General features: G+C 35.2%; 2 protein-coding genes across 2 annotated transcripts; both read left to right on the top strand.

Annotated features, from left to right (window-relative positions):
* The first annotated feature begins 1,655 nt into the window (after positions 1-1,655).
* LOC117934301 (glutamate dehydrogenase-like) lies at positions 1,656-5,339 on the top strand. The gene is made up of 9 exons (XM_034855984.1): positions 1,656-1,980; positions 2,147-2,260; positions 3,123-3,344; positions 3,418-3,492; positions 3,617-3,733; positions 3,826-4,076; positions 4,602-4,677; positions 4,753-4,839; positions 4,962-5,339. Exons 1-9 carry the CDS (start codon positions 1,873-1,875, stop codon positions 5,145-5,147), a joined length of 1,236 nt encoding a protein of 411 aa, XP_034711875.1. The 5' UTR covers positions 1,656-1,872; the 3' UTR covers positions 5,148-5,339.
* Positions 5,340-10,658: 5,319 nt separating this feature from the next.
* LOC117933157 (light-harvesting complex-like protein 3 isotype 1, chloroplastic) lies at positions 10,659-11,880 on the top strand. Its single transcript, XM_034854551.1, has 3 exons — positions 10,659-11,031; positions 11,392-11,529; positions 11,612-11,880. Exons 1-3 carry the CDS (start codon positions 10,659-10,661, stop codon positions 11,878-11,880), a joined length of 780 nt encoding a protein of 259 aa, XP_034710442.1.
* The last annotated feature ends 679 nt before the right edge of the window (positions 11,881-12,559 follow it).

The raw sequence follows: 12,559 nt of genomic DNA, 5'->3' as shown, positions 1-12,559 counted from the left end.
AGTGCGTGCTCTCTGCCAAAGGAGGAAGGAGCACGAAGCAAGCCAGAGAGAGAGAGCCCTTCCTTTTCTTTTATATATATATTCATATATATATCACACACATTATTTGGACCACCACTTGACTTAATGGGCCAGTCAAGTGAATTAGGGTGAGCCCATAAAAAATCAAGCAACAATATGTGTCCAGTCCCATTATGGACCACAATGCAAAAATAAATAACACTGATTTATGACATTATTAAATTGATTATGTAAGTCCACACATAAAAAATTCCAACAAAAACCTCTCAGGCTCCCATCCTCTAGCTGAAGGAAGCCCCCTCTGTCTTTTCCTTATTCTCAAGCTATCTCTTCTGAAAAAAAAAATGCTCTGTTACTTCCCCTCTTCCCTTAGGCTTTCATTCTGGTTCTCTCTCTAAAAACAATGTCCTAACAAAACCAGTCATCATCCCATGTCCCGCTCTTTCATTGGCATCTCTATGAGCCTCCTTTAACACAAACTTACCCGTCTTTGCCCTTCCATAAATCTCACCTCATGCAAGGTATTGATGAAACAGTTATGAAGAAACAGAGCATCTCTTTGAGCAACAACAAATAGTGAAAGAGAAGAAAGAAAGAAAAATAGAAGAAAATAATAATCATGAAAGATAGAGAACTCATGTAGTCTCATCTCAAGGTCAATCTATGGGCTCAAAACTGGTGGAATGAAGGAGAAAATTAAATCAATTCATACAATCCATGTACGTGATAACTTCAAATGAAACCCAAGAGAATCAGATATTAGCAGGGTAAGCACATCTAAATAGTGAATGAGAGTTAAACACACAGAAAAACCCTGAAAAACAATGTGACAGGAAAATATGAACTAAAAACGACCATGCCCGCACCTGGGAGAGCTCCTTTCTAGCATAAATGAGCAAGCAGACTCCTCTGTTCTTCTGCTATGCTTCTCTTTCACTCTCTGGTCCAGTCACCCTCCTCCTCTAAGCTTTTTCTCACCTTTCCCCTCTCAAGTCTTCTCCTCCAAAACTCCCTCCGCTACAGCCTATCATCTCCTCCCAATATCTTCCCGGCAACACGTCCAAAAAGCCTGCACCAAAAAGCACCCCCTCCTCCAGCTGCCAGAGACGCTCCTCCATAACGGCTTCCAGATTCCCATGCAAGGTGTCTCATTTTCATTTGCACCTCCAGCCCACTCCTGAGATTCACTGGCAGCCAATCATGGGTCAACACGTGGCCTCCCAAGGTTCCTCCACGTGGAAAGCTTGGCAGCTGCAAGAATCACCCAGAATGGGGGTCTACAGGTTTGTTGTCCATTTAAAATTAAATTAAGATAGATTTTATAGAGGCTTAAAATATCCTCTATTTTTTTATATTAAGACACTTTTTAAAAAAGAAAAATAAATTGTTTTTATAATTAATTAATCTTATATTTATAATTAAAAAAATTGAAGGTATTTTTTAAAGTGAGGATTATTTTCCATTTTAGCTTCTAATTTTTAAAATAGAAAAGAAAAATTAGAAAATAAGTTTGGGAAGGAAAAGGGTGTTTTAGTAATTTTAGGTAGCGGGAATGACACGTGTAGTCAGCTCTGCATAATCCAGAGGGGACTGTAATTTGTAACAACCTGAACACGCCATCTTGAGCGCCTTAACTGCCCTCCTCCGGTCCCTCCCTCTTGCTCTCTACTTCTATCTATCAATATTCTACCTACCCATCAGTCAGTTCATTCACATTTCTGTTGTAATCTCTTTCTACTCTTCAATTCTCCAATTTTTTCTTTCATTTTCTTGCATTTCTTTTTTTTTTTTTTCTGGGTCTGCTTCTTTTTCTAGCAATCGTTTTCTATTCTGGGTTTTGTTTTTGTGGCAATGAATGCTCTAGCAGCCACTAACCGCAATTTTCGCCATGCTTCCCGCATTCTTGGGTTGGACTCCAAGCTGGAGAAGAGTCTTCTGATTTCTTTCAGAGAGATCAAGGTTGGAATTCTGGGGTTTTTGTTCATGGGTTCTGTTTGCTTCCCGGGAATTATTTATTTATTTATTTATTTTCTTTAGCCAGAATCTTGTTTTTGGGTTCATGGGTTGTGTTTGTTTCCTGAGAATTTTTTCCAGAATTTTGATCTTTTGGTGGTCGTGTTGTTAGGTGGAGTGCACGATCCCGAAGGATGATGGAAGTTTGGCGACGTATGTGGGGTTCCGTGTGCAGCATGATAATGCTCGTGGGCCCATGAAGGGAGGGATCAGATATCACCCTGAGGTTTGTTGTTCACTGATTCTTTTGTTTGTTTTCGGATTTTGTCCTGTTTGATTGCTGAGAAAAGTTGGGAATGAAAAGGAGAGATTTGAATTTTTTTGTTTTTGTTAGGGTAGTAGGGTCTAGGTATGTTGTGGGGCTTACTTAACTTTGTAATTTCTTGGAGCACAGAACATGAGATTCGGGATTGTAGGATTGTAGTTTGTTTTTTCTTGTCTTTTCCCCCTATTTTCTCGGCAAGCAAACGGAGTTTAGTGGGTTTGCTTTTAGGTTCTTGGAATTTCCGGTTGATTTGGGTTTTGTCTAAGTGGTTTTTGGGTGTCCCATGGAAAGGGAGTTGTTCAAATGCAATAATCATAGTGGAATAATATCATTTCATAATGGATCCAAACATGCCCTTATTGTATCTTGTACAGAGATGATTATCTCGAAATCTCACGTTCAAGATTTCTATATCGAAATGTTGGGTGTGCATTTTTTTATTTTTTATTTGGAATCTTGGAAATTGTTTTCAGTGATTTTGGCAAACATGGTCCAACCGAAATATGTGACAAAACTGATAATTATTATACAGTCGAAAATCTTTTTGGGATGAGTGGCATGATGAATTCTATTTTGGATGTTATGTTAATTTGTGTGTTCTCAATTTGCATAATCAAATTCAATGAGTTGTTTTGTTTTCCTTTCAAGAAGTTGTTCGCCGTAATTTTCTGGATATATGGCTCTGTATTTATTTTGTTGGGGGACTTTGGTGCTGAGTTAGAAGGAATTATTTTATCTTCAAACTTGTTTGCTTTGATTTCTTGCAAATAAAAACCTGGTTGCATTTAGTTTTACTGATACGTTTCTTCATTTGTTTTCAAAGGTGGATCCTGATGAGGTAAATGCGCTGGCTCAATTGATGACGTGGAAGACCGCTGTAGTTGACATTCCCTATGGTGGTGCAAAGGGTGGCATTGGGTGCACCCCAAGGGACTTGAGTATGAGCGAGTTGGAACGTCTTACTCGTGTCTTTACTCAAAAGATTCATGATCTTATTGGAACTCATACCGATATACCTGCACCAGACATGGGAACTAATGCTCAGGTTATCTTTTGTCTGTAACACTCTTGAAATATTCTCTCATTCATGGAACTGAAATATTTATAAATATGAGCAGACTATGGCATGGATTTTCGACGAGTACTCAAAATTCCATGGTCACTCACCGGCTGTAGTGACTGGAAAGCCAATAGTAAGTATTTGCGAAAAAAAACCGAGCATCTATGATTTAGATTTGTGTAAACCTTTGAAGTCGAGAAACGAATTTGTAACTGTTGTTTCTTGTTCTGTGGCCTCATTTACATTTGGGCTTTTAGGATCTTGGTGGATCCCTCGGTAGGGAGGCTGCAACTGGTCAAGGTGTTGTTTTCGCAACTGAAGCTTTACTTGCGCAACATGAGAAGTCAATCAAGGGTTTGACATTTGTTATTCAGGTAAAATATTGGATTAAATCCTTTCTATTTCTGTTCTTGATGCGTAGTTAGAAAGTTCGGTTATTTAAATGGAAAATATAAAAACTTTTCAGGGTTTTGGCAATGTTGGATCTTGGGTAGCAAGACTCATCAGTGAGAGAGGTGGTAAAATCATAGCGGTGAGTGACATCACTGGAGCTGTTAAGAACCAAAATGGGCTTGATATAGTGGATTTGCTTAGGCACAAAGAAGAGACTGGTTGTCTAACGAATTTCAGTGGCGGAGATCACATGGATCCGAATGAACTGCTCACACATGAATGTGATGTTCTCATCCCATGTGCTCTAGGTGGAGTTCTTAACAAGTTGAGTCCTTGTTTTCCTCAGAAACTTGCTCCTTGCCTTTCAGTTTCATTCTTTACTTGGTGCCTTTTTTGTTTTGGGTTTCTTTTGACATGTGCCTTTTTTGAATCGAGAAACTTGTCTTTTCCATACATTAAGATCATAAAAACAATGAACATACACATAAAATGAAGTAGATACATCTCAATACCATGAAGAAACATGACACAACTCAGTTTGAGATACCGTGTTGAATCTGAAAGATTGAATCAGAATGCTGCAATTGTATCAAATTGCCATACGATGAATTGCCAAAGTTAGGTAAAGATGTTACACATGTTCTGTTACCCTTTTATTGTGGGGAGAAGTTTCATGAAATGTGCTTGTGCTGTATTTAGTCATTAAGTGAATATCCAATCGTTTTTCTGGTTAGAAACCTCGCAAATCTTTTTATGGTAAAAAGTGGAAAAGGGCATGATTTTACTTCCTTTAACCTAACTCATCCAGATGATTTCATCTAAACTCATTTATGTTTTTTCCCTCTGAAGAGAAAATGCTGCGGATGTTAAGGCAAAGTTCATAATAGAAGCAGCAAATCATCCTACTGATCCAGAAGCTGATGAGGTAACATAGTATTTGTGTATGGTACATACTTAAATACCATAGAAGAAGAAGTTGGCATTGATGATATCTCTGCAGATTCTATCCAAGAAAGGAGTCGTAATCCTGCCTGACATCTATGCTAATGCTGGAGGTGTGACCGTGAGCTATTTTGAGTGGGTTCAGGTAATTCCCTCTATATTTCTTATATATCACGGGTTTTACGACAAATTATATCGTTTGAAACACAGATAATTGATGGGGAAAGTAGTAGTAACATCTTAGGATTAATGGTTTTATGTTGGCAGAATATTCAAGGTTTTATGTGGGAAGAAGAGAAGGTGAATTATGAGCTTCAGAAGTACATGACCAAAGCCTTTCATAACATTAAGGCAATGTGTCAATCACACAACTGCGGTCTTCGAATGGGAGCCTTCACATTGGGAGTGAAGCGAGTTGCTCGTGCCACGACGCTAAGGGGTTGGGAAGCTTAGGTTGGTTCTTATTCATCTTCTTTGTATATGTTCCCTTGTTACAGCTGAAGAAGCAGATTGGTTTCAGTCATTACCTTCCATCAAAGTCCCATTATTTTTCTTTGTCAATCATGAACTTCTTCCCCACACATTGATGGGTGTTGCAAACATTTGTAATTCATCATTTCAATGAAAAAAAGATATTATCAACAATGTGTTGTGAGATTTCGAGTTAATTTCTTCTGAGCTCTTTTTTCTTTACAAGTCTTGGAGTCTTGGCAAAATGAGGGATTGAGCAGAACTTGACAATGAGGAGCTTCTTAACTGTTTCAACTAACAGGAACAAAGAAGAAAGAGGCCCAAAAAAACAGAAAAGAAAAGAAACCCTATGTGAAGAAGAAAACTGTTTCCTCAAGCCAAGCCTACATGCTTCATTGGAAATTTGGAACAAAGCAGGAGACTCCTGTTGTAAACATGAGGCCAAAAAGATTTGAACATAGCTCAACAACAAACAAAAGTTTTGTTAAAGATGACTTAAAAATGTTTATTATATTTATTTATTTTTTGTTTTTATATATGGTTTTATTACCCATATATAATTTAAATATTTTATTAATTTTATTAATTTATCTTTTTGTAAATGTGTTGCAATCTTTGGGTGTTTTCTTTGGTATATGAAATTGTCTAACTTGATATGATAGGATATACGGATCATAGGGTATGCATAGCCACGAATATCTTAGGATATTATTTACAAGTGATATGATATTCTTGATATTATATTCAATGGAGATGATGCCATGGGATATTATATTTGATGAAATATATTGGACCGTGCTCTTATTTGGTTTATAAAAAGATTAAACAACAAAACGAAAGACATTGCATATCAATGTTTGAAAACAAATATATGAAATTTCTAACATGTTTGGTATCATTTGAAAATCATTCTAGAGTTTATAATTTATTAAGTAAATCTTATTTCTTTGTTAATAATATTTATGATCAAAATATTTAAAACTTATAAGTAAAAGATATCACATTATTTTGTTAAATATATAAAAGCATTTGAATATATTAAATAATACTATATATTAGTATTATTTCGGTTGTATTCTACATGTATTTTTTAAATTCTTTTTTTCCAAACTAAAAATTTATTTATTTTTAGTCATTTTTTTTTATTTTGCAAAATATTTTACATAAAAAAAATTGAAAAGAAAAAATGGATGAAACAAATAAACTTATGATCCATGGAATATGTATACCAGGTCAACTTGCCACTATAATGGATGAACAAAAGGCAGTCAAGGTGGAGGTAAGGGTGAGTAGGTGCCAAATGACCACTACATCTCCAACAATCATATGGTGCAAAGAAAAAAATAAGGTTATAATAAGTAGAAGTCAAAGAGAGAGATGGAATAATTCTTTTCTACCTTTATTGTTGGTGCCTTTAGAGCTATATAAAGGGAGGAATTACAATAGTTAGAAGTGGTTACCATGTCAATGGTTGATCAGTGCTTAAATGTCCAGACATCAATATTAGATAATGATTAGAGATCCATTGGTATAAGGGTGTGGCCTTACACATTTTGTAACCATAAGAGTATCATTCAATCTTATTTAATATATGTCACATCACATTAAATACTCCTAAGAGTTAGAGGTCTTTCTTGTTAAGAATGGATGGTCCAAGGATATAGACCAACTAACCACTCAATGGGCATCCCCGATTACCCTCTCTTGATAGCTAGCCACTTATGCCTTTTGTTTCCACACTTTATTTATTTATTTTCCTACCACTTCTCTCCCCTTATTTCCTTACTTTTAGGATTTAACATATGGGAAAATCAAAAGTCAATGTGACTAATGGATTCTTTTTCCAAGAGATTAGTGAGCAAGCCATGATAAGGATGTTTGCCTTGATTCTTGGAGCGGTCATTACTTCGCAACCTACATAAAAGGTGTTTCTCTATTGATTTTCTTTTTCTGCTTTGTGATTTTGCTTTCTTGCCTTTTTCTACCCTTATTCCTTTATCCTTGCAACTTTTCTCCATTTTATCTAACTTTCTTTTTTGTCTTCAAGATAGCAGCTATGACTCCCTCTAGAGATGTTATTATGTTAAACCAACAGTTCCAAATCCTTTTCTCAATGAAGTTTTTATGGTTGTTTCATGAGGATCGAATCTAGACTTTACATGCTGTCAAGAGATACATTCTAATAAAGCATTTGAAAGTTGGATTATGGCTGCTGCTTCTACCATTATTAAGGTATTTTTCTTTAGTTTTGTGAGAGTGTTGTTGTATCAATTTAATCCTAATATTGTGAGTCTTCTCATGATAGTCGTGGTCATGAACATGACTCCAAGCTACCATGTGGATTTAGAGAAGTTTCTTATCTTCTATTAGGTCAAGAGACTTAACACTCAATACATTTTCCTCAATGGTAATGGTGGGTGTGATGTCTTAGAGATCCTTAACTCTTAAAAAATATGAGAAGAATAAGGATGCCTCCTAGCTACAACAAGTCAAGAGGGTCATTAAGTAAGGACAACCTTCGCCTTATACTTTTGGAGGAGGGCTATAAAGGTAAGACAATGTTCCCCTCTCATCTATCTTTTTTTTTTTTTTTTTTACATTTTTTATTCTATGTTGTTGTCTAACCTCCCCTTTATTGTCTTTTACAAAGTCCAAGGGTTATCAAGTGATACATATCTCCTATACGACATTTTCAGAGGATCCTTATCTTTCTATAGATAGTAAGTAGCATAGCATCTTCTATGTTAAACACAAGTCCGGTTCTCTTATTCTAGTTAGATGCATAATTAGAGAAGGAATAATTAGTTTTCTTAGCATCACCAAAAGCAAATGAATAAGGAAAGCAAAACCTAAGGCAATGGAAAGGATCTCCTTGCAAAAAATCAATAACCTTATTAGGACACTTACATAAAATAAAATCAAAAGAGTAGAAGTGATCATTCTAATCCAAAAAGGCACACATTGATAGAGATGGACCAAAAAACCAAGCAAGCACATATCAAAAGGTGATATTTCACTACTTCAACTAAGATAAAACAAGAGCATTCACAATCCATAAGTCCTTCCACATGAAACCTTTCTCAGCTCTAACGTGTTGATACTATGAAATCCAATTGGTAGAAGTTCATACCTAGGTGTGAGTAGTGTAACTATTAGGATAGAGGTCTTCAAAGTAGAGATATGATGTAGCAAACTTGCACAATGTAAAAGATATGAGTTGATTGCTCAAATCAATGTCAATACACCAATAGGATAGTAAGGGGACAATTAAGTATAACTTTGTTACATCATGTTTTGATTTTAGGGGCTCGATCCCAACAATATGATCTTGGAATAAGGAATGGAGTAATCCAATATTCCCTACAAATATAATGTTAAATGAAATCGACCTAAGTCTGATATCTCAATGTTACATCTAAATTCTAACTTTAATGTTTTATTCTATTACTAAAATACCAAATAAATGAATGGATTTGAAATTTGGTTTAGGTATAAAATTTATGCCTTTACCACTCTATATAAATTTACCTTAGAGTAGGTAACAATGACAAAACCTTGGATAATTATTAATCAATAATTACCAAGAATCTCTAATATCAAGGAATGAGTAACTGTACCATCCCTATTTCTAACTAAACTTAGAGAGGACTTTAATTTCAATATTAATACTTTAGTCTTTCATTTAATCCATTATTAGTTCACATTACACCTTTGTTTCCCCTTGATTCAGACCCTAGGTTTTCATATTTCACACCTCAAGATAGTTTTTTAAACTCTTATAGGTATGTTTTCATTCACGGAAACCATAAAAGAAAGATAAAGAACCATACTTGACTCATAGATATTGGAAATAATTAATTAAATTAATAAATTAGAAAAAAAACCAATAATCTTTAATATTGTCTTCTTTTCTCAAGAAAATTTAGTAATTCTTTAAGAAGTTTTTTTCAAAACATAAAAATTGAGTTTTTATAGCTAGAGTCAAAACCTAACACATGACATGTTCCTATTGCCCACTTATTCCCCAAAAACCACCTAAAAATAACTTAAAATAATAAAGCAATAATTTTCAAACGTTCGAGGCCACTTTGGGTTGGAGAAGTATCAAAATTTTCAAATCTCGAAAGATTTTAGCTAATGTCAAATTGGATAAAGGACATGAAATTTTTTTTGACATGGAAAGTTGCAACATCTTAACAACAATATGCCTAGTTGAAAATTTTCAACTCAAAAAGTTGTTGGATTTCCTATGGTCAAAATTTTCGACTTGGTCTTCTGCATCTTTATTGCTTGCTTCAATTAGTCATAACTTTGTCATCTCAACTCTGATTTGCAAATTGTTTAAAGCATTGGATTCCTGATTTCTTGAGTTTCTAAATGAAATATGACTTGCTTGAACAAAATCATAGGAACTTCTCCATAATTCACCTTAAAGTTGGGGTGTGTGCTATTACAAATTTTGAACTCCAATTCCCATGTTGAATTTAAAGTTATGGCATCCAACCTTCTTTCTCTCCATAATCTTCATCTCTCATCTTTCATGCTAACCTTACTCCATTTGCGCCTTTTCTTTGGTTCTCATCATCTTTCAATCTCTTAAAGCTCCTTTTAAGAATATATAATCCCTTCTTCACCATGTCTAAAACCAACTTTGCAACTTAGATCCTCATCATTTAAACTTGATATTTAGCTCAACACATATTATATCAATTCCTAGAGTCTAAGCAACAATTCAAGTTAAGCGAGTTAAGCCTTTATATTGCCTAATTCATTCCATATATGTGTCCTTGAAGTACAATCACCCATACAAAAATAGTCTAAAGTAGTAATAGTTATTCTAGAGAAACCAAGAGCAATCAACATAATATTTCTATTATTCCAACCCTATAATTGTATTATCCCTAGAGTTTAATGCAATATATATTCCAAATTGTATCTGCTCATATTATTGTCATTTTCTAATGTATAGTAATTTGAAGTCAAAATTTGAGGCGAAAAAGGAACTCAGCATGTGCATAGTGCCCTAACCTCTGTGTACTCTCGCGCAAGAAAGTTAAATTTGGTCGCATTTCTTTAAGCATATTCACTATGAGAAGAAATATTATTGTTCGGGGATGTTGCTTGGTTCTTCTTACTAGACAAGTAACTTTAAGAACAAAGGCAAATTAATAGCTCTCTGGAATATCAACCTTAAACTTCAAATCACTCAGAAATATTTGCCACTTGCACTCTGTTACAGCCTGAATTAGTCCAAAAATTACCAATTTTTCAGTCACTTCTCTACTGTTTTTTCGCATAAATCTTAAGAAATCTAGAGTACTAACAGTGAACGAAGAAACGACAAAGATGAAATGTGCTGCCCATGACGTTTCTGACAGGAAAAAAACAGTAGAAGATAAGCTTATTTATTCTGAAGCATGGGCAGCTTCCCAATACTTTCTCTATCTCAACAACTTCAAGCAAAGAAAAAACCAGCTTTAGAACACAAAATCTATGGCTTCTTCCATTGCCATTACGGCCTCATTGCAAAGAGCTTGCAGCCCACATCATGTCACCAAGAAGCAGCAGCCTCAAGCCAGGCCGGCACGCTCCATGGGAACAAAGCAGGAGACTCATGTCGCGGCTCTTGAGACAGAAGGCCCGAAGGGTTTAAACATAGCTGAACAAGAAGCCAAGTTTGACTTCAACGCTGGTAGCAGTACTACTACTTCAAGGGATGCCAAGGATGATGATGAAGCAGGAAGTGGTTTCGACACTGAGCCTTCTGCTCCAAAATTCAGTGATGAGCGATGGAAGAACGGGACATGGGATCTCAACATGTTTGTTCGAGACGGGAAGATGGATTGGGATGGTGTGATTGTTGCAGGTATGATCAGCGCCAATCTCTTTCGGTCTAATCTGAGTAATATATATAGGTTTCCCTCAACCTTGTAGGCTTATATGCATTTCAATTTTAAAGCCCTGAGGACCTATTGGGCTCGAAATGGATACCATGTATAAGTTTCTTTTTATCTTGTAGAAGTGTATAGGTTTTAAAAAGCCCTAAGAGCTCATTGGGTTCATGATGAACAATACCTATACAGTTAGAAAAGAGCTGTGATCCCAGTATACAATTTGTCCTCGATGTGAGGGGTTTTGTTTGGCCATGGAGGGATTCCTCTAAGCCTTGTATGATATCCCATGGTGATATATTTGTATGACTCCTCTTAACCTTGTATTTTCATAGAAGCAAGGAGGCGAAAGTTTCTTGAAATGTATCCAGAATCAGCAACAAACCAAGAACCAGTGCTCTTCAGAAGCTCCATCATACCTTGGTGGGCATGGATGATGAGATCCCACCTCCAAGAAGCTGAGCTGATTAATGGTTAAACTTCATCACATCAATCCCTCCTCCCACATTTCCTTTCTCTTCAGAAAATTTTCTGACTCTCATCTTCTTCTTCCAGGGCGTGCTGCAATGGTGGGGTTCTTCATGGCATACCTTGTGGATGCCTTAACAGGGCTGGATGTTGTAGGCCAAACAGGCAACTTGATTTCCAAGGCAGGGCTGTTGGTGACTGTCATGGGTGTGATATTCTTTAGGCGAGCCCAAGATTTTGACAGCCTGAGGAAGCTAGCGGATGAGGCGACGTTATACGACAAGCAGTGGCAGTCGTCATGGCAGGATCAAGATGCAGGAGATGGGGATTCTGGGAGAGGAGGGAAGAAAATTTAGGTGCATTTTGAAGGGTGAAGTGTGAGCTTTTTTGTTCATCTGATGTTACAAGAGTTGAAATGTTGAGAACCTGATTTTTGTCTTTTTGTATTTTCTTAATGAAAAGTTATCATGTATAAGTACGGAGAATGATTAAAAATAAAGCGTTACGGATAAAATCTTTTTCAAAAATATATTTAAAAGTATAAAAAATAGGTTAAGAATATTTTAAATTTTTATTCTATAAAATATAAAAAAAAAAACGGTTTAAAATTATTCTCAAAAACTGTTTTTCTAAATTATTTTTAAAAATATTTCTCAAAAAAATTCTCGGTACTTTTATACTATTTTTAATTTTTTATTATTATTATTTTGAGAATGCATTTAGTTTATTTATATTTAAATTTTAAATAAAAATCATATTTTAATAAATACCTAGAACCAATATAAATTTACATGATAATCCACTAGCAAAATTTGTATCTTCTTTAATTTGCTAGGAATGGAAATAAAAATAATATCAAGTCTTTTATAAGGATAAAAAAATTTATAAATTTGGCTAGATATAATTTTATATTTAAATATAATAATATAATCCAAATTTTTCTAGAAGCAACAAATTTAAGACTTCACTTGGTCAGAGGCAAAGCAATGAGAACTATTATGTAACGCTTCACCTAGAAACTTATTGAAGGGTTGA

The sequence above is a fragment of the Vitis riparia genome, chromosome 16, assembly GCF_004353265.1.
Source record: "Vitis riparia cultivar Riparia Gloire de Montpellier isolate 1030 chromosome 16, EGFV_Vit.rip_1.0, whole genome shotgun sequence".
Lineage (NCBI taxonomy): Eukaryota > Viridiplantae > Streptophyta > Magnoliopsida > Vitales > Vitaceae > Vitis > Vitis riparia.
This window is presented reverse-complemented; position numbering and strand designations above follow the sequence as displayed.

Excerpts from the sequence above, each read along its gene's own strand:
- LOC117934301 (XM_034855984.1), top strand. The coding sequence starts at position 1,873 with ATGAATGCTCTAGCAGCCACTAACCGCAATTTTCGCCATGCTTCCCGC. Across the intron at positions 1,981-2,146 it reads TTTCTTTCAGAGAGATCAAG|GTGGAGTGCACGATCCCGAA; the intron begins GTTGGAATTCTG and ends TCGTGTTGTTAG. Across the intron at positions 4,840-4,961 it reads GCTATTTTGAGTGGGTTCAG|AATATTCAAGGTTTTATGTG; the intron begins GTAATTCCCTCT and ends TTATGTTGGCAG.
- LOC117933157 (XM_034854551.1), top strand. The coding sequence starts at position 10,659 with ATGGCTTCTTCCATTGCCATTACGGCCTCATTGCAAAGAGCTTGCAGC. Across the intron at positions 11,032-11,391 it reads GGATGGTGTGATTGTTGCAG|AAGCAAGGAGGCGAAAGTTT; the intron begins GTATGATCAGCG and ends GTATTTTCATAG. Across the intron at positions 11,530-11,611 it reads AGAAGCTGAGCTGATTAATG|GGCGTGCTGCAATGGTGGGG; the intron begins GTTAAACTTCAT and ends TTCTTCTTCCAG.